The 22,262-nt window shown below is 38.4% G+C and overlaps 1 protein-coding gene across 8 annotated transcripts in view; it reads left to right on the forward strand.

Moving 5' to 3' along the window:
* Arhgap24 (Rho GTPase activating protein 24) overlaps window positions 1–22,195 on the forward strand; it is a 629,612-nt gene extending 607,417 nt beyond the window's left edge. For 5 of the 8 annotated variants that reach the window (XM_010621624.3, XM_010621618.3, XM_010621627.3 and 2 more), the window contains exons 4-8: window positions 3,659–3,791; window positions 6,180–6,253; window positions 8,745–8,866; window positions 15,511–16,588; window positions 21,548–22,185. In XM_010621624.3, the coding sequence (XP_010619926.1) occupies window positions 3,659–3,791; window positions 6,180–6,253; window positions 8,745–8,866; window positions 15,511–16,588; window positions 21,548–21,791 (1,651 nt within the window). In that variant the 3' untranslated portion in view covers window positions 21,792–22,185. Of the gene's footprint in view, window positions 1–3,658; window positions 3,792–6,179; window positions 6,254–8,744; window positions 8,867–15,510; window positions 16,589–21,547 lie in introns of all 8 variants that reach the window. The other 3 variants (XM_033759363.1, XM_010621603.3, XM_010621610.3) reach the window with 2 other exon arrangements.
* The last annotated feature ends 67 nt before the right edge of the window (window positions 22,196–22,262 follow it).

The raw sequence follows: 22,262 nt of genomic DNA on the forward strand, positions 1-22,262 counted from the left end.
TTTTTTTTTCTTTTTTTTTTGATACCGAGTCTTGCTAAGTTGCCCAGGCTAAGCTCAAAATTAGAAATCTCCATTTTCAGTCCCCTAAGCAGGTAGGATTACAGGCATGTGCCGCCCTGCCTGTTTGGTCTTTCATGTGTGCATTTGGTGGAACATAATTCAGTCTGTAGCAGGGGTCATCAAGCAGTTCTCTGCCATTAGTACTTTTAAATCAGGAGAAATGAGTAGAAAGAGGCACTAATTCCATCTACTCTAGGACTTTGCCTAGAGGTGAAACAGCCATTTGATTTTGTGCATAAGCCATCAGTGACACTTATGTAACAGCACAATAAGCTGAGAGAGTTTAACTATGGTTGCATTTCACTGTCACAAGGGCCACTGGTCTTGATAGGTATGTGAAAAAATAAGTTTGAACAGAAGCAGACTTTTACAACTATATATTTGATTTAGTTTTGAGCTGCTTATACTTTTGGATTCACTTTTCATTGGTGAACTTTTACAACTATATATGATCGATTTATCTGAGCAGTCCTGCTCAAGAACCTCACTTGAGGTTAATAACAGAACCTACTCCTTGGACTGCAGTGAGGGTATGGTGTGTGCAGCGGCACTGCTGATGTGATTAGTGGCTAAGTGAGGGATTCCCAGTCTCCAGTGACCATAGACTTGGGCTACAATGCATTGCTTTACTCTGTGTCATTGGAGACACATGTATTTTTCTGAGGCAAAAATGGCACATGTGAAGTTCATTGGAAAATTGACACGATGCTGTTATTAATTAATTGGTTGCACAAATTGAAGTAAATATCAGTTATGAAAATTGTGGATTTACAGTAAAAGATGCCAAGCTGGAAAGTTAGATACAAAAGGCTGCTGTTTTGTAGTGAATGATCTTTGTGAGAAATATCAGACTTCCCTATTGCCATACTAGCCTCCTGACAATTGGAGCAACTTGGCTGTGAGCCTCACTGGGTGAATCAGACAGACAATCCAGTCTGGAGTCTGTCCAGCTGTGTTAGTTTCCTCCATTAGGGGGGAAAGGACAAAGCCAAGAAATGAAAATGCAAAATACATGAAGAAGTTTCTGTTTCTACAGAGATGCCTAAGGGTAATAAAGTCCAAAAGAGAGTCATAAAACGTTAACTTTTCGCATTGAAACAGAACTTTAATAACCTCTGTTAATTGGAAAAACATATTTGGCTCTTTTTTCTTTGTAACTCACTGTGTGCATACATAACAGAGTGCAAGAAATCTACTGTATGGTATCAATGCAGGGGAGGAATGCAATAGCCATCCCACTTTACTTCTCTTACCTTGATGCATAGCTCAAAAATTTCTATTCTTGGAACATTCCTGCAACATTGGTGCTAAGAAAATTGCAAGTGGGGAAAGAATGATTCTACCTCTCATCCTTCATAATTCTTGCAGCCATAGTCTGACTTTGCTACCCCGCCATCTAGTGTTCAAACATTCTCAAATACTGTACTTTTGCTCACGAAATAATTTGCAAGGCAGATGGCTTAAAAATTGCATTTGGGGGAATACATATATTGAATCTCTACAATAGATTTTTGTGTGTATCATTACCTTTTCACTTACTTATTGCATTTACCCATCAATATTTGATATATTCTGTGTAGACATATAAAATATACTTTGTATATTGAAATATACACATTTATTTTATATTTTATTTAATGTTATTCTCTCCACCTAACTGTAGCTCTAACAAAATTCTTATTGATTTTGAAGGCAAAATAGGTCCAGCCAAGTTATAACAGTAAACTAGAAGAAAAATGTGGAAATCATTTATAGAGATATATAGTGGCACTGTGTATCCAGACCTGGGCCATGGTTTTGCTGCTATTGGTGACAGCACCTTTAAGGGTCACATATTCTCCCGAAGAGGAAGAGAGAAACAGAGGGTTCGGATATGCATGAAATAGAGTGCATTTGCCAGGACACTACAGAAACATCACTGGATGCTGTGTCTTCCCAGTGAATTATTAGGTCTATCTTGTAAAGAAAATCTGGAAATTATTTTTAGGAATTAATGAGGTTGGTTGCAGTCCACAAAATATCCTTTAGATATGATCTTCTTTACATCTTAAGATCATCTCTTCTACATTATTTATTTGTGTCGAATTGTTAAGAGGAAAGTTTATTGAATTACGATTATTTATTGAAAAATGAATCAACCAATCCTCATTAGACCAAATTTATCATTTCAATACATACAGAACCATTATTGGTAATCCTGTTGTGATAATCAATTTCAAGGTAGCACAGAAACTTCAAAATAACCACTGTATTTTCCATAATACCCAGTATGAAGTAAGTGTTTACAATACATTAGATTCCTGATGTAATTTACCCATGAGTCCAAAATTGAGAACTGAGAGACACGTTATCCTAGCTCATAGACTCTCCTAGAGACTCACCATCTGCGTCACAGTTTTGAATAAGAGAATGATCACCAGGCAGGAAATTCCAGTACCTATACCCTGACTTCTCAAGGCGTAGCCCTCTGATGGCTCAGCCCTCCTAGAAATCAGCCCTGGAGTGCAAGGAAGCCCTCACTTCTCCCAGCATCCTTTGCTGCTCATCAACACCCTACCAATCCACAGGAGTCAGTCACCTTTTCACACTTCTGCTGCTTCTTCCTAGAAATATATAACCATCCCACCCGCAAAGAATCACTGCTCCTGTCTTTACTGTCATTCATCTACATGGATTAACAGAAAATGAGGCATACAGAAAACAAAACATAAATTAATGTTTCAGTAAATTATCCTGCCACTGTGGTATTCAGCAGAGGATAAAAATAAATTTCACAAATTATACAAAGGACATACTAAATTTTCTTTGTTTATTTACACAGCATTCATCACCCTTCTCTTTGTAGAGGACTCTAAAATTCCCTACTATTTCAGGATATTAGACAAGCAATTATGCTGAAAATCAATCATCTTCAAAATGAGCTACGCTTAAAAAGTAATACCATGTCAGGCTAGAGCTTCAAATATCAGTAGCCAATCATCAATATCTTCTCAAATGGAGTTCTATATGTTGAGAGATGGAGTGAAGATTTGGAAGTAATTATTATATATATATATTTTTTGAGACAGGGTCTCACTATGTAGTTGAGACTGACCTGGAACTCACTGTGTAGCTCAGGCTGGTCTCGAACTCACAGCGTTCCTCCTGCCTCAGCCTCCTGAGTGCTGGGATTACAGGTGTGCATCATCACGCCCAGCTGGAAGTAATTATTTCTGACATATGAATACACACATATATATTTGTAAATGATATCATATTTTATTTAAGATGTGATATATTCCCCTTGTTTTTCCATAGCTAACACTTGCTGACCTCACCTATACACATTAGAAAAATGCTGGAACTTTTAAGTATTTTCAGAGCACACTGAGAACTTGAAGTATCCTTGAGTGCCCTTTTCCTCCCACTACGGTGGAGTCTACTAAGCATTTGAGCATTGCAGAACATGTACCCGTTTTCCCTTAAAACTGGATTGGCTGATTGAACTGCGAGGTGGATAGAATTCTGATGCACAGATAGGCAGGTGTTTGTTGAAAAAACTAAGCAACATGGTATAAAGTTCACTTCACAGAATATCTCCCGATTTCTCTTTTCCTAGCAACACAGACGTGCACACAGTGGCATCGCTTCTTAAGCTTTACCTTCGAGAACTTCCAGAGCCGGTGATTCCTTATGCAAAGTATGAAGACTTTTTGTCATGCGCCAAACTGCTCAGCAAGGAAGAAGAAGCAGTAAGTTGATGCATTTATTTCCAAACAAGCCTTTCTTTGGAGGTTTTCTCAGTGTTTCAGTTTGTGATTCTAGAATTTCCTTTTGTGCTATCCTTGGACCATTTTCCACTTTGCTATGTGTTGGAATTACACACATCTCGACCTTCCACATACACTTTGAGTCCCAGTGTTGATCCCTAGTTTGACCAAAGAAGGAGAATTCAGCTGAATAAATGAAACCAGAGTCCCCCGACCCTCTGCTCCCCTCAGTGGTGGGTTGTGCTACTCTGTCAGGCTTTGTGTTCTTGGAAAAACACAAGTACCTGGTTTCATAGCTCCCTTTTCACTTTGTGATCCCCAAACCACCCTAAACAATGACCTCTGGATCAATTCCTGCTTGTCTGTTTGGTTAAAAACAGCTTTATACAATCACTGATTTAAAGTTTCCAATTTGGAACTTTTAAAAATATTCTAAGAGTTGCTCAACCATCACCAAAATCTAACTGTAGAATATATGGAACCTTTTTATTACCCTAAAATAAACCCCAGGCCCTTTCTGGATGCTCTTCTTCCTCTAGCTCTTAGCAACTACAAATCTATCTTCTTTCCCTGGAGGTTTGCCTATTCTGAATGTTCAATATAATAAACAAAATCATCCAACACGTTTTTTCTTGTGACTAGCCTTTTTCAGTATTTTTCAAGGTTCATTCATGTTGATCCACACATAACAACCATTTCCCATCCATTTATTAATTAAAACATATTTGTCATGTTTCTATTATTTGGCTATTAAAAATTATGCTGCTAAGAATGTAATTGTTCCAAGTTTTGCATGAACATAGATTTTCATTTATTGTGGGTGTGCACCCAGAAGGTAGAATTTCTGGACCGTAAGTAACTCTGTGTTTTCCAGTGAGGCTTCACCATTATAAAGCCACCATTATGAATTCTCACCAGGAAAATGTCCATAGGCCAATTCCTCTACCTCTCTACTGTCACTGCTCTCCTCTGTCTTTATTTATCATACATAGCCTAGTGTGTGAGATGGTGAAGCTTTGAATGTCATCTTCCATAAAACTAATGATGTTGACTATCTTCTCATGTGCATAATGGCTATTTATGTACTTGCTTTAGAATAATATCTTTTCTGACTATCTCCTTATTTTTAGCTGAGTTACAGTCATCCAAGTTCCTTGGGAGATAGGTTTCAGGATATCCTGCAGATACCTGCATCCATGAATGCTCAAGTCTCATGTATAAAATAGTGTAATATTTGCACATAACCCATGCACATCTTCTGGTATTCTTCAAATCATTTCTAGATTGTGTGTAATGCCTGATACAATGTAAATGCTATGTAAATAGTTGCTCTTCTGTATTATTTAGAGAATAAGACTTGAAAGAGAATATATATGTATTCAGTACAGATGTACCTTTTTTAATATTTTCAATCTGCAGTTGGTTGAATCCATAAAATGTGGAGAACCAATTGTATTTGCCTCACTAAATTGTAGGGCATTTGTCAGATATATGATTTGCAAATATTTCTCCTATTCTGTGTGTTGTTTCTTCATGTTCTTGATGCTGTCTTTTAAAACCCAAGAGATTCTTTGCATCTTGAGGAGGTCTAATTTCTCTGTTTTTATTTTGTCACTGCTTTTTTAGCATAGCTAAGAAGCTTCTGTTTACTGTAAGTTCAAAGAGATTTGTTTGTAAATGTATTTTATGACTTTTATAGCTTCAGCTCCCACATGAAGGTCACACAATTGATTTCCAGTCCTATCTTGCTTATGGTGTGAGTAAAAGAGCCAAACTCATCGTTCTGAGTGTGGATATCTGGTGTGTCTCAGCACCAGTTGTTGAAAAGGCTGTTCTTTCCTCGATTAGATTTTCTTTGCATTCTTGTCAAAAGTTGCTTCATAACTTTACAAATGCCATTTTATTCTATGTGTTACATAATATTGTCCGTGGCTGCTTTTGTACAACAGAATAGTCTAATAGTTGTGACAGAAACCATATGTCCTGTAAAGTGCAAAATATTTACTCTTTGGCCCTTTACACTAAGACAAAATCCAATTCCATTATCAATCGGCTTTTCTGGAAACATTTCCATGTTAGAGGAAGTTCTGCAATGGGAATGACCAAAGCAACTCATTCCTGTGTAATCTCTAAGAAGATCAATCTTTCTAGCCCAGTTTCTTCCTCAAAGATGCATCCTAGTCCAGGGACCCTTATGTTTCACAAGGCCTGTTTGTCCAAATTCCAAGCATGCTAAAATGGGGAAAGAGCCTCACCACCTCAATACTAAATTTTTTGCCAAATAAACTTCTTATAAATACTCAATTGTATGGCTTGCTTTAACCCTAAGGCAAGTGCAGAGAAAGATGACCTTTGTTCTCTTCTTTGCAGGGTGTTAAGGAATTAGCAAAGCAGGTGAAGGGTTTGCCAGTGGTAAATTACAATCTCCTCAAGTACATTTGCAGGTAAGGACTTTCCCAAAGATAAGCTGAACAAAACAATCTATAGTTAGCTTGACAATAACTTACGCGTGACAGTGAGTAAAATCACGAACTGCTCTGAACTTCCGTCAGTCCCTAGGAAACTAAGAGGTTTTATAAGGTGACTTCAACAGTTTTTTGAGCACTAAGATTGCTTGATATCGTGATCTGATGCTGCTGAAATCTCTTGGCTCCATATACTAAAGTCATATTGCTTTGAACATGTGTCAGAGTCATTTGCATCCTGTGCGGGAAGAAGTGCTGCTAGCAAGAGGAGCCTGTCCCTTATCTGTGAGGAAAGCCAGGTGCCACCCTGGGCTGCCTGCTGTCTATGTGCAATTGTCTTATGATCTGCACTTCAGGGTCCTCCCTGGTACTATGGTCACGAAAACCCATATTTCCCCCAGCATCTAGGAGCTGTGGAGTTGAACCCTACAGCCCAACACTGTGGAGTTCATGGCGAAGAAAATGGAGTAGGGAATCCAGACCCCCCCAGCAGAACTTTTGCTGGTGATTGTTATGCTCAGGGAAAACCAAGATCTTAGGTTTCAGAATCTGAAAAGCAAGAAATAGCTTCATTGACAACATATACTTATTAACACATAAGGTTTTCATCCCAAGATTTCAAACTAATTCAAATTATTGCAGTAGGTTAAAAAGCAAAGGTCACATCTTTAAATAGAAGAGGGAAAAGACTTGTTAGAGAACAGTAAGGCAAGTCTCTGTATCCAGAATATAAATATTTCACTTCTCTTTGGAAACATTTAAGCAAATATTTAATTTAATTCAATTTTGCCTTCAGTTTTCTGTAGATCAGACCATATATTACAGTAGTGAAAATGTGGACATAAGGACCTGAGCAACTCGTAGTGGAGACACACTACCTGGGTTCAAAGCTCAGCTCTGCTGTGAACCGACCCTAGGTCCTTGGTGTAGATTCTTTTTGTTTTGTTTTGTTTTGTTTGGTACCAGGGATTGAACTCCGGTCCTTGCACTTGCAAGGCAGGCCACCGAACTGCTGAGCTAAATCCCCAGCCCCTAGATTCTTAACCTCTCTGGTACCTTGTCCCTTTCATCCGTAAAGTGGAGAGAGTAATAGTGTCTAGCTCAGGGAAATGCTGTCAGACTTCAGTCACATATATAACACTAGCTATATAAACATGTTATTTTTATTTTTCATTTCTTTTTAGTCTTTTGAGTACAGTTAGCAATCCATGAAATAACAGAAGCTCTTGTAGAAATGAAGAGGAGGTGAGCAATGAAAAAAGGATGAAAGGTTACAAAATCAATCTCTCCTGTTAGAATCATCCTGAGAAAGGATGGTTTGGTGTCTTTTATTCTGTAGCACCTAATAATTTGAAACAATTTGTGCTTGCAATTTTTCATGTCAATTGAATTAATGCTTTTATTTCCACATTGTTTGATATTATTTTTAATAGACTATAAATTTGAAGCTTTTATTCTTCTACAAAGAGAGTTTATTATTTCGATATAAAAGAAAGGATTTAACAGATGATTTTAGAGAGCGTTCTTCAATTGAACATGTATATAATTTCTTTTTTTTTTTTCATCACTGGGAATGGAACCCAAGGCCTTGACACTGAAATTCTATTCTTGACCTCTTCCTTTAAATTGTTTTATTTTGCGATAAGGTCTCAACTAAGTTGCTGAATTTCCCAGGCTGAGCTCGAACTTGTGATCCTCCTGCCTCAGTCTCCCAAGTGCTGAGATTGTAGGCATACACCATCACTAGCTAAGCTTTATACTTCATTGAAGGATTAGAACTGTTAGTCAGCTTTCTGTCACTGTAACTAAACACCTAAGGTAATGAATTTTTAACGAGGGAAGATTTATTTTGGCTTGCAGATTCAAAGGGATCAATCTATAATGGATTGGCCCTGTTGCTTTTAGCCTATGGCAATACAACATGTCAGGACAGGAGTTCATAAGAAACCCATCTACTTCATGGCCCAGTTGTGAAAGAGAGAAAGTTGTGCAGTGAGTGGGGCCTCATCATCTTCTCCAAGCACAGACCTCACCCCCAATGACCAGCAAACCTCCCGCCACCTCTTAAAGTGCTGCCTCTGCTCAATAGCACCATAGACTGGGAACCAAGCCTTTGACCCGTCAGCCTTTGGGGTGCATTTACGCAAAGTTCAGGAAGGGAAAACTTGTCCTTGACTCTTTAATCCATATCAACATTGCCCAGACACACTGGCTCCTTCAACTGACAAGAAACCATAACAGGAGAAGGCAGAACAGGGATCTGATATGATCCCTAAAGTTTGCTTCTTCGTAATTTGCAGTATACTTTCTCTAAATATAAATAAGAGCTGTTTGAATTTCCAAGTAAATTTTTCTGCTTAATCATCTTCAAACATACTGTACTACAGTTCATTACTATTCCAACTATCTATTTTCATCCATGGATTAATTTAATTCCACCGTGTTTCAATCCTATTCTTGCAACCAATAGGTTCTTGGATGAAGTGCAGTCTTATTCAGGAGTTAACAAAATGAGTGTGCAGAACTTGGCGACTGTGTTTGGTCCAAATATCCTGCGTCCCAAGGTGGAAGATCCTTTAACCATCATGGAAGGTGAGTGAACCATTATTTCACGGCCTCAGTAAAAGGAGAATAAACTAACCGTCTTGGTTGACCAAAATCCATTCTCATCTGAACAAATAAAAAGAAAAGTCAAATTCATGAGAGCTCCAAGTACTGACTCTCATTTATTCTTTAAATGCAGTCTTTTCTTTTGACACTTAGCCATTTTGTTCAAGTTATTAACCATAAAATCATTCCCAGTACCCTTATAAGAACAAATAAAACTTTTATAAAGCAATAAATCAGCACTAAAATATTAGATGGAAGAACTGAAAAAAAAATGTCTTCTTTGTAAATTTCAGAAATTTCAACGTTATTTTCAGTTAATATGTGTTTATTAATTTGGTTTTCTTTTGACTGGTTTCAGGAAGTAAAGAAATTGGGCCCTTTTTAAGACAACACTAGGTATTTAGGGGCTAAAACAAGAAGGAATTCTTGTGAGCAAATGAGAAATGACTCCAATTATTTTCCATGCTGAACTGCTCCTGTTTCATTCTACTAGACTCAGTGCTTTTGTGCTGTGACCAGTAGGGGCATCATTGTTTTCTGTAACCTTGCCAATGACTATTTAAAAACTTAACAAAGTAAAGGAAAGAATAATTATTTTTCTTTTCTCTTTGGTTATTTAGAACAAGATATCATTATCAGTTATGTTCCTTTTACTCTCTGATATTGTTCCTTTCCTGACAATTCTAAGATTTTCATTCCTCTGTAGTGTATGTGTGTGTGTGTGTGTGTGTGTGTGTGTGTGTGTGTGTGTGTGTGTGAAAGCTTTAGGGTATCTACCCACAACAATTCAGTTTAATTTCCTTTGTCTATTACTGAGAAGACTATAAAATGAGCATCAGATTTTTGGCAATATAGTATTTCAGAAAAATTGCTTTCCATATGAGTAGCACGCATTAGAAAATGTTAAAATTTAAGCTATAAAAATCTTAGAGATACTTTAGTTCATTGTTTTTAAAACCTTCATTATAAATTAAAATTTACTCAATAAAGAATATCCACACACACGCACACATATACACACAAACCTTAACATGTCCTGTAGGATAAGCTCTCTAGAAATCACCGCCTATATCAAGGCAGGCTATTTCTCTGAAGGCCTTCCTATGCACAAACCCACAATGCTTCTGTATTTATGCTCAGACATTTACGCCAGTTGCTTCCTTATGTGTCTTTGCCTCAAAGACCTCGCCAGCCATTATATTGTGCTTCTTCTTCCTTTACTTGATATCTTTTAAGAATCCTTTAGCTTATAGGATGTCATATAACTTATTATTTGGAAATTTAGGTTATTTAAAGTGTGGTTTCCCATAGTCTGAATTTTGTTGGTTGTATTTCATGGTGAAATTTAATATATTCTTCTAACTTTGATGGTTTACAAGTTAGAATCTGGACCAAACTCATCTTTGTTCTTCTTGGCATGGGTATAAATTATGTGTTTTTAAATTGGCAGTTGTATAATGTCTATCTTTTTGTGCATTTAGCACAATCCCTAACATTAATTCACTGGTAATTAAAATGATTATATTCTAATTCTATTTTTTCTATTTTTATTGTTTGTTGTAAAATTTACATAACAATCTGTTATTGTGTTACCTTTAAGCATACAGTTCAGTAGTATTCAGTACATTCTCATTGTTATGTAATTATCACCACCATCTATTTAGGGTTCCTCTGCGTTTTGCAGAGCTCAAACTCTGTACCTGTTCAGCACTAACTCCTCATCCCCACTGTCACCAAGCTCTTGGCAACCCCACTTACCTTCTGTGGCTGTGAATTTGTCCGTTGTAGGTAACTCAGATAAGCAAGATCATACTGCGAAATGCTGCTGGAATCCTCCCCTTTATCAGTTTTCAAACTAACTAAAACAACCGGTGATATTCTCCAAAATTGAATACTACTTTTCTAATTATAAATAACATGATGAAGTCAGGTAGTAGGATATTGTAATTATTACCCTCTATTGAAGTTCACCCATATTTTTCCATCTTTGGCCAGTGGAGGCCTCTTCAAGTTGACTTCTCAGTCCATTTGACACAACCTTAGTATTTTTAGATGGCATCATTTCTTTTTAGTACAACGTTTCCCAGACTCATAATGCATTGCCTATACCAAAGCAGAATTGGTCAATTTTCAAAACGTCCTGCTTTCTCTTAGTGGAGAAATGATATTTCAAGGCCAAAATCGAAGTACCAGGAACACTCCTTGCTACTGGTTTGGTCATTGTTTCTAGATGTTTCAGTGGACAGTAGGTTTAAATTCACATGTACAAATACAATATGCTTTTTACATATAGATGCATATACACGTGGGTACACACATTAAGGGAAAAGTGCATCAAAAGTTTATGTCATGCTCCCAGTGCATAATCATTGACTATAGGCTTTTTATTTATTCTTTCTCTATTACAATTGTATCATTTTCATTTAAAATATTTCTCATTCTCAAGGACATTAAAGATGACAAAAGTAGAATTCCTCATAATTAATAATTTGCTCTACAGTATATGTTATCACACAATACTTTCAGAATAATAATACTAGTACTGCAAACACCAGTATGATTACTAAAATGTTTAAAAATTTGTAAATATGCTCTTTTAATACTCTTTCATTATTTTAATATTTGTAGCATATCTACCCTGTAAAGCATGCACATATGTACTATACTTTTTCCCTTTTAGTCCTCATTTAGCCACATATATACATTTTAATCATACTTTATATTATTATAATCCACCCATGTCACCATATTGCAGTTTATCTACCCTAGTGATTCTCAACCTATGGTCCATAGTACCCTGGAGACCTCTGAGTTACATTCAGAAGGCCGACCAGTCCACATAAAATTGTAGAAACTGCTTTCTGTCCTTTCAGTGCATTGAGGTTTGGATTAATGATGCAGAAGTGATGAAAGGCAAAACAATTAACACCTTGGCATCAAGGCCATGGTGCCACATGGGGCCAGCATCAGGTCCTTCATGATCATCCAGTTGTAACACGGAAGAAAATGCCAGTGTTACTTAGGAAGATTCTTGTAGACATTCAGTAAAAAGTATTCATTGTATCAAATTGTATTATATTTCCAATCTGAACATATTTTTTGATATTATTGAGGAAGTAACCAGCTCAATATCTAAAGCATTTTTCTGCATACTGTTTTTAAAGTAATATAGATATTAATGCAGGAAAACATATTTGTGTGACTGACTACTGGAGTACTAACTTTTCTTTTGTTTTTGTTTTTTTGGTGGTGGTACTGGGGACTGAGTCCAGGGCCTTTTCACTGAGCTACATCTTTAGTCCTTTTGTTTTTTTTGTTTGATTGTCTGTTTTTGAGACAGGGTCTTTCTTGCTGAGTTACTCAAGTGGGTCTTGAACTTGTGATCCTCCTGCCTCAGCCTCCTGGAAGGCTGGATTTACAGGCATATGCCACCATGCCTGGCACAGACAACTCCATTTGTATATGAAAAGTGACTTCCACACTACGGTTATTCAGACTTGACCATTAGGCAGATACACTCTCAAAAATGTATGATGTCAACTTTTCATTTCAAGAAATACAACGACACCATGAGCACCATAGTGACAGATTAAGCTGCTCACGTCCTGGCAGCTGGAAAGCACAGCGGGTCGGAAGGCACGCGGGAGAGGAAGGGCCAGGGACCAGAGATAGCTGTGGTCATGGAAAACACACTGATGGTTGCCATTGGCAGCAGGTCAGGACACATGAGAACTTTTTTGTTCTAATTAGCTGTTCTCCCCAGGACTGTATACATTTGTCAAAGCTTATCAGATATCTTATTGATATCTGCAGACATGCAAAGTAACACATGTATAGATTATCTCTTGCAAAAAGAACAAATTGAAATTATATTGCACAGAATGCTGCCCATTTATGAGTATATAGTATTTTTTATAGTGCCTGGGTATCTCTGAAGAAAAACTGAATTCCAGGTCAATGCCTATGAAAAACAGTGACTACAATATGTTATTTAAATCAACCTGTATAAAATGATAGGAGTCAGGGGAAATTGTTGGATTATGTAGCACAGTGGGACTCCAGAATCTGCTGGGACTCTGCATAATCACCTGGAGATTATAACCACTCTGAGCTCATTTGGGTTTAATGTACCTCATCAGCATTCTAAGGGAGAAAATGACAGGGAGGAGGGAGGGGAAAAAAAAGAAAAAAGATGATGCACTCACATACCCTCATCACTACCCACCCAGTCTGGTCTTAGAGGGCCCCTTACAGAGAACGATTACCATTTGTTATCACAGAAACCAAATGGAAGCAAAGCCTCCTGACACACAAGAAAAAGGGTTCTTAATCCGCCAGGCCCTGACTCTCACTCTGTAATTGTCACTCTATAATTATCATGGCTTTCACAGTTTCATCGTGGACACTTTGGAAAGCTGCTCTTCAATTAATTAAATGCCTCCCAGAGTTCTTTGCTACAATGGAGAGCAGTGTTGCTTCAATGTTAATATTCTAGGGATGGAAAAAAGGTTCATTTTCACTAAGTACTAGTCAAGAGTCTCCTATAACAAAATCTGGAAGTCCTTGAAAGTATGTCTTTCACAATGGCAAATCATAAAACAAAATCAAGTAAACAACATCTTCAACAATTGCAGTGTTGACAGACATTTTTGCTGCTCTAAAGTCTTTCACCAGATTCATTGCACTGAAAATACGGTTAAAATCTAGAGACTGTTAAAGAGGAAAGATGTATATACAATAAAATTAACTGCATTCATTCTGTTATCTTCCACAAATGTGCCTTAAGTGCTGGTGTTTCAATAGATTTGTCTTCTATTTAGATTCTTAGAAGTACTCTGTGTTTACTTACAACCCTTACTGGTTTAAATTCTAGCAGCTGAAAGATACTCAGACAATGTACAAATTGGAATAAGAAAAATGAGTACCATCAACCCTTAACTTACAAACTCACTTCATTCGAGAGAGCTCATTGTAACTCAAGTTGGTCAACTGAAGGCTCAGGCTCCTCTACATAGCCCTTGAAGAATCTCGCCTATATACAGGCGGATCTCAGTGTCCTTAGAGAGACTTAGGCTCAGGATTTCTCAATTAACTGCACATAGGAAAGGATGTTGTGATGTTCCTTCCAGAACTCTTTGGATTTTGATCACAAGTTAAAACTAGAATTCTAGTTGTAACCAAAGTTCTTTGTATGTCAGGCCAACCATAACTTGAAGGTCCACTGTATCAAATTTTCCCTCATTCACTTAACCATGTGTGTCCTTCAGCAAAGAGCTTAACCTTTCTGAAACCCAATTTTCTCTCCTGAAAAACTCAGATTTCTGAGACACTTAATTTGGAAAATATGTGAGAGTCACTCCCATCTACCACAGGGTATCTCAAACTCTGTTGCACACAGCAATCACATGGGAATATTATTGCTGTGCAGATTCTGGATCAGGAGGTCTGCAGAGTCCCCTGAAATCAGGATACTCCCAGCTGAGGGTAGTGTCGCTGGCCAGTTATTGCTTCTGTCATTTGGAAGCCAGCTAGAAATATATAATCTCATGTCCCACCAGATGGCTATCGAATTAGAATTTGAATTTGGCAAGATCTCTAGGTGATCTTTATGAACACTAAAATCTGAGCAATGTTAGTCTAGCAGCAGACCTGGCATGCTGCAAATGCCCTGTCTAAATATAAATTCAAATCATCACAGAAAGAGTGTACAGGACATGGATGCGCATAGTATATTTATTCATTCACAGGTTGAATATGAATTATTTTGCGAATGTGCTGCTTCGGGTTGGAAAGTGGCCTTGCCCTGGGTCAAGTTCCTGCTTCTGGTTGTCCCAGCCAGGTGAAGGAGGCAGGAGCCCTGCTTGTAGAGCAAAGAGCAGTATGTGAAGATATATTTGATATTTTCATTGATATGACACAGCCCCTGATAGAGAAATTGATTTTTGAATTGCTGTTTTAATGAAAGATGAATCTGAATTGATTTATCATATTTAAATGTGAAACTTGCCATAAATGTAGTATGATGATGAAGACTCTAGATGTTGAACTAGATAACTGGGTACAAGCCCAACATCTGTTCCTCGGAAGCTTTGTGACTTTAGTCAGATTACTAAACATTTCAGAAATGGTGAGAATAACAATATATATATTCATACATAGGTTTAAAATCCAAGGAAACTACAAAGATGAAATGCTTAATACATCTCATACATAATACAGCTCATAAAATGCTTAATACAGTGCATACAACAATATGCGTAAATGCTTATGAAATTTAACATCTATTGCTGTTATAATCACCAAGAATATAATCTGGTACTGCTGATAAAAATGCTGAATTTTGCCTAAATATATTTTTTAAGAAACACATGAAAAATTGGAAATACAGTGGTATCTCGGTTCATGAAATTAATTATTTCCACCCACCTTTCTCGTACCAAATTCAACTGGATGAGAACTGAATCAAATTTCCCCAGAAAGTCAATGTTGAACTTAACCACTGATTTGCTTTAGTTCTCATCCAACTCCATTTCAGACTAGAACTACGGAAAGAATTAAGTGAACCGAACCACCACTGTAACAAAAACTGAGTCCCTCATACTCATTTCTTTCCTTTGCAATTTCAGGCACTGTGGTGGTCCAGCAGTTGATGTCGGTGATGATTAGCAAACACGACTGCCTCTTCCCCAAAGATGCAGAACTACAAAGCAAGCCCCAGGATGGAATGAGCAACAACAACAATGACATTCAGAAGAAAGCTACCACGGGTCAGTTACAGAACAAGGAAAACAATAACACCAAGGATAGCCCTGGTAGGCAGTGCTCCTGGGACAAGTCTGAGTCTCCCCAGAGGAGCAGCATGGACAATGGATCCCCCACAGCTCTGCCGAGTAGCAAAAGCAACAGCCCAAGGAACAGCGTCCACAAGCTGGACGTGTCTAGGAGCCCCCCTCTCATGGTCAAAAAGAACCCTGCCTTCAATAAGGGTAGCGGGATAGTCACCAACGGGTCTTTCAGCAGCAGCAATGCAGAAGGTCTGGAGAAAACTCAGGCCACACCCAATGGCAGCTTCCAAGCCAGGAGGACGTCTTCACTGAAGGGGTCTGGTACCAAAATGGGTACCCACAGTGTACAGAATGGAACAGTACGCTTGGGCGTCTTGAACCCCGACGTGCTCGGGAACCCTGTGAATGGTCGCAGCATGAGCTGGCTGCCCAATGGCTATGTGACCCTGAGGGACAACAAGCAGAAGGAGCAAGTTGGAGAGTCGGGCCAGCACAACAGGCTCTCCACCTATGACAATGTCCACCAGCAGTTCTCCATGATGAACCTTGAAGACAAACACAGTGTGGACAGTGCCACTTGGTCCACTTCCTCCTGTGAAATCTCCCTCCCTGAGAACTCCATTTCCTGCCGCTCCTCCACTACCACCTGCCCAGAGCAAGACTTTTACGGGGGGAACTTTGAGGATCCTGTTTTGGATGGGCCACCCCAGGATGACATTTCTCACCCCGGGGACTATGAAAACAAAAGTGACCGTAGGAGTGTGGGAGGTCGAAGTAGTCGTGCCACCAGCAGCAGTGACAACAGTGAGACATTTGTTGGTAACAACACCAGCAACCACAGTGCACTGCACAGTTTAGTCTCCAGCCTGAAACAGGAAATGACCAAACAGAAGATAGAATATGAGACCAGGATAAAGAGGTGAGGAAAATCTGGAGATCATAACTCCAGGAGGGGGCAACACCCTCCTCCTGTGGCACAGAAATCTCAGGAGAGTCTAAATGTGCAGACTTTAAGGGCAGAGACCCAGGTTCAAATTCTTATTGCACCCTCCGCGAGCTGAGGAACTTTGGAGATGTTAGTTTTAACCTCTGTGTGCCTTGGCTTTCTAATTGGAAAAATTTAGATCCTAGTTACATCTACCTAAGAAGCACTGAGATGTAACCGTGCCTCATCCCTGGCACAGAACTAAGGCTCTACCATGTTATAATTATTATTCAATTTGTGAGTTTGCATGAGAAGACTAGGTGAAATAGGGCTGTGAGGAGATGAAAATGGAATAAGTTATCTGCTAATTCCACTGACAAGAAAAAGATAAAATCAGAGTTTTTAAAAAATTGACTTAAAAAATCAAGGTTAATAAAACAGTGAGCAGATCCTTATTTTTTATTCTTTCAATAATTGACTGCTAAGAGAGTATCTTCTTTCTGCCAGGCCCAGAGGATCCAGATGAGCTCAGACAGGTGGCAGGTGCCAAGTGACAGAGGGCTATGCAAAGGTCATGTTCAGTCTTGGGACCTACGTAGGACTTTCACATGTACTAATTGGGAAAAGAGGTTGAAGCAGGCCATGTGACTAATACAGAAACAGTGGCGCTAAAATCTGTTTTCTGTTAATTTGCCTCTTCTCAGAGATGCTGGGGCAGAAGTCTGCTTCACGGCTCCCTCGGGGTGGCAGTGTGGGCAGGTGACAGGACACTGGCTGAATGTCCTATATATGCAGTGCTCCTGAGGGTCAAGGGCCTCCTTGAGAATGCAGCCCAGCACTCACAAAGAAGTCTTGTGCTGGAGCCCTGGAAATCACCACGTCCCACGTTTTCACCATGGTCACAAAAGCTACAAACAGGTGGTTTTATGTTCTGTCGCTGTGCTGTAGAGGAAAGAAGCCCACATTATTAAGTCAGAAGAAGCAGGTAGCAGTTCAGTTCTGCACAGGCAGCCCCTCTAGAGGTCCTCGTTTCAAACTGTGTGTTCTGGGGGAGCTCTTCCTGTACAGTGCGTTGGATCCCCATCAAATTGTCCTGCCTCAGCTGATTGCATGGCTCCAAAATCTATGGTTTTATTTGAAACTTGATACCTACATAAGTGTACATATACTTGAATTTAACTTATCCTACTGTTTTCCATCCTTTTATCATTTATTAAGTGAAAGGATAACACCCTTTAAGGAGATATGGAATATAAATACAAACAAAAATATTACTTAAGAGTTTGAAAAATTATTTCCTTGGACAACATATTTTGTACGCATCACTGAATGAAAAAGTGGTGTGAACTTTTCTATATAATACTGAGTTTTAATAAATGCAGGACCATTCCCTTTCAAGATTGCTCTTCTCTCTGAGTATAGGTTTTGGAACCATTAACCACCAGGATTCTGAAATGTGGCCAGTGCTTGATGACACATTAGCACTCAGAATGGAAGGCTTCTCTTTCAAAGCTAGGATAACACTTTTAGCTTCTTTTAGGAGCAGGAAAATGTGAGTCTGAAGCTGCAGGTGTTTGCATTCATATGTGAGGATATAGATGATAATTTTATACTTTCAGATTGGTAGGAATTTCAGGCAGTATGATAAAATAATAGAACTTTCCAAATCTATCATTTCCATGAGCCTTTTCGCCCTAGTATCGACACCCATAGGACTGCCAGAGACAAGTTTGCAGGAAGGTGGGGTAGGGGTGCGCAGTCCCAAACCCTGCAAATAGGAGAGGTTAACTGTTCCGGCTGATGTACAATCCTCTGTTTAGAGTTTATACATTTTTCTTTAAATTCTCCTTTCATCCTACTTCGTAAAGTATTGAGGATGGATGCATGGGTAGAGAGAGACAGGTGATAGAATATTTGTTTAAATTATCAATGAGACATAATATTTTTAAGGTTTTTTTTTTCTGGTACAGGGAATCAAACTCAGGACCTTGAGCTTGCCAGGCAGGTGCGGTGACACTGAGCTACATCCCTAACCCTAAAATTTTATTGTCTTTCTTCCCTGCTTCCAAATGGCTTCTAACATTATTTTTTATGAAAATATTGTATTGTATAGATTCATTAGTATGATATTCATTAGTAAGATATCAATTATTTGGTCCAGTAAAAACTATTCTTTTATTATTGGGTTAAGATACCATATGTGCAAACAGATCAAATCTGTTCAATATATCGAAATCACCTATATTTCTTCTAATTTTTATCAAATAGATGTAAAATTTCTGAGAAAGGTATCTTAAAATCTCCTAACATTATTCTTGGGGTTATCAATTTCTCATTATTATTAAATTTTATATAGAACAATTTGAGTCTCTACTACCTAGTGAATAAATATTCAGAATTTTTATGTCTCCCTATGGGAATGATTTTTTTTTTTTTTTGCTAAATAAGTCATCTTTTGTTGCAATAATATTTTTTGCCTATTTTTTCTGATATTAATATAATTATGCAATCCTTTTTAATAACTTCCTCATGTGTTGTTTTCATTCCTTAACTTTCAATATATACTTTTTATTATTTGATCTGAGGACTCCTAATTCTTTCAATTATAGAATATTTTCATTCATTACTATTTATTTCATTCTCTGCCAAACTGAGAATTTTCTCTTTCGAGCACCTGATTAAGAAATGTGTATTAGACCTTCTTAGTTTAGCCTCCATGTCTGTTCACTTCTTTGTCTGAGAGTAAGTCACTGTACTTATTAGTCTGTGAGACATTCTGTGTTTCTCAGAACTCTTTTCTAGTTTACTCACTCTCTCTGCTGCTCATTCAGTTCTGCCCCGTCCCACCTATCACAGTTCTTGTAGTCCCTTCTTGGCAGTGGTATCTTGTGTTGCAAGCTCTCAGTTTAATCACTTGCAGTTTTCTGCCTTTTTTATGCAAAGGCCCATCTTCTGTCCCCAAGCAGTAAGAAATGCTTAGCCCCAGCTTCTAGGGCCTTTATGTGGGACCAACACTCCCGCATGTTCAGCCTACCTATACTACATATTAATTAGTTCTAATGCCTAAAGGTATTCTTTTATTTATTTTAACCTTCACTACTTAGAGAAATCTTTTTCTTACAGGTTTCAGCATTTTTATGAGTTTTTACTGGCGGGGTATTCTTTATATCTTCAACTCAGTACTTTAGATTCCTGGAAATTTCACACATGTACCTGAAAGGCACAAATGTATCGACATATTGTTTGAAAGGGTCCTCTTTCTTAACAAACTTTGGCTTATTGTTAAGTTTTAGTTCCAGAATAGCTGCATGAAACTAAGCATATGTTATATTCTGGGGTGGCAACCAGTATGGTACCAGATCCTTAACATCATTGAGCTTAAAATAATCCTTTTAACTATTACAGAGTCAAAAATACAATTTTTTTTTTTTTTTTGGTACCAGGAATTGAACTTGGGTCCTTGCACTTGCAAGGCATGCCACCAAACCACTGAGCCAAATCCCCATCCCCCAAAATACTATTCTTACAAAATTCTAGGTGCTTACAAAAGGATGACAGATTTCTTTCTAAGTGTTCTCATCTGGATGAAATATCCAGGTAACATAAGAGGCTCATTTAAAAAAATAATAATGTGATTTTTTATTTTATAATTATTAAAATAAACACCATACATATGTACATTAACATTTCTAATTTCAGAGATCTGGTAAATTTGAATGATCCAATGTGGTCTTAGCTCAAAAAAGGAGAAATGAAAAAGTCTTCCCATTGCTAGGCCACATCATATAATAACCAGTGTTTAATACTTCTCTTTTGAAAAATGCACGCATATGTGTGTGTGTGTGTGTGTGTGTGTGTGTGTATATATATATGTGTGTGTGTGTGTGTGTGTGTACAATTGTGGGTGTGGAGATCTTTGGATCTTTGTGGTTATTGAGAAAAATACTTTTTGGAAAACAGTTAAAAATCGGTGATAGCAGGCTCGCAGGTGGGCCCCATGTTTACAAAGCATCAAGTGGAGTTGCTTACTTACTGCCCACACCTTTGCCTTCTCTTGTCAGTGCAATCCAGCCACTTCCATACTTATATAGACTATTTGCTTGCTAAAAGCCTATTCGTAGAAGTGGACTCAACCACAGAAAACATCTGCATGCGTTGGCTTTTTTTATCATTGGGACACAATGCCTGCCACTGCAGTTTGAAGGTAGGGGGTATAAATTGGCTCACGGTTTCAGGTGATTCAGTCCATAATCAGCTTGCTGCAAGGCGAGGATGTCTGGTAGAAGGGCAGGTCAGAGCACAGCTGCTTCCTTCAGGAACGCAGAACAGGAGAACAGCCTCAGAGAGGAAGGGGCCAGGGCCCAGCAGAAGACCCGAGGCCACGCCTCCAAGGCCCTCAGACACACCCAGGAGTGTGTTTTACTAACACACAGGGCATGTCTTATTTCAATGAACTCAACATTTCAGGACAAATAATCACAACGTTGTTTTGGTTATCAGTGTTTTTCCTTTGACAGAAGGCACATGTAGTTGTCTTTTTTTTTTTTTTTTTCCTAACTCTGTCAGAATTTCCTGCTTTTGTTTAGAAAGGCCGCATTGATGTTAACGTCCTGGAAGCCTCTGGGGTTTGGCTGCTTTCTACTTCTGCCCTGTCTGTGCTGTCTGATCTGAGTCTCTAGCTTCTCTGTGCTGACACTCATTCACTGACTATTAAATGACATCTAATCACTTCCAAGAGATGTCTTTGGCCTTATTAGTAAAATGAGAGTAAATCATGTTAGCCAATAGCAAGATAATAAAATCTTTCCGATTATTAAACCTTGCTTTGCTAATTTGAAATGGCTCACTCTGACTTCCTGAGCATAGTAAACAAGAGTTTAGAAAGTATTGGTATCCCTCTTACATTTCATTTTGTTTTTCTCTTATTCCATCTCCCCTGGCCCCTCCTTGTAGCTTAGAACAGCGAAATTTGACTTTGGAAACAGAAATGATGAGCCTCCACGATGAACTGGATCAAGAAAGGAAGAAGTTCACTATGATAGAGATTAAAATGCGAAACGCCGAGCGAGCCAAAGAAGATGCTGAGAAAAGAAATGACATGCTGCAGAAGGAAATGGAGCAGTTCTTCTCCACGTTCGGAGAGCTGACCGTGGAGCCCAGGAGAACAGAGAGAGGAAACACGATATGGATCCAGTGAGCCTGCGTTCTCTGCTGCCGCCTGAATGGCTCTGGGGTGAACGATGGGGACTTTGGTGGGAAGTGATACGGGAGCGGGTGGCTGGTCACCTGGCTGTACAGAGCCCTGCTGGTGAGAGGTGTCATTTACAGTCATTAGCTGTCCACGTCTGCAATGTGTACCAAAGTTATATCATGCCGCCTCATGCTACTGTCGAGTGTTACAACTGGATATGTGTATATAGAGTAGTTTTAAAAAGGAAACTGAAGCTAAGAAGCTTATCTGAAGAATTATTTTATTGCAAGTCTTGTATTTAAATGTTAAATCAATATGTTGTTGCAATTTAGCTTGCTCTCAAGCTTCACCCCTTGCACTTAACATAAGCTATTTTTGGCATTATGTTATCATCTGCTTATTTTATAGATCAGTATTTTTGTTTCTCCTTTTGCTGAGGAAATGAAGATAAGAAGAAATATATATATAAATATATAT

The sequence above is a fragment of the Fukomys damarensis genome, unplaced genomic scaffold (genome assembly GCF_012274545.1).
Source record: "Fukomys damarensis isolate Sample0158 unplaced genomic scaffold, DMR_v1.0_HiC HiC_scaffold_37, whole genome shotgun sequence".
NCBI lineage: Eukaryota > Metazoa > Chordata > Mammalia > Rodentia > Bathyergidae > Fukomys > Fukomys damarensis.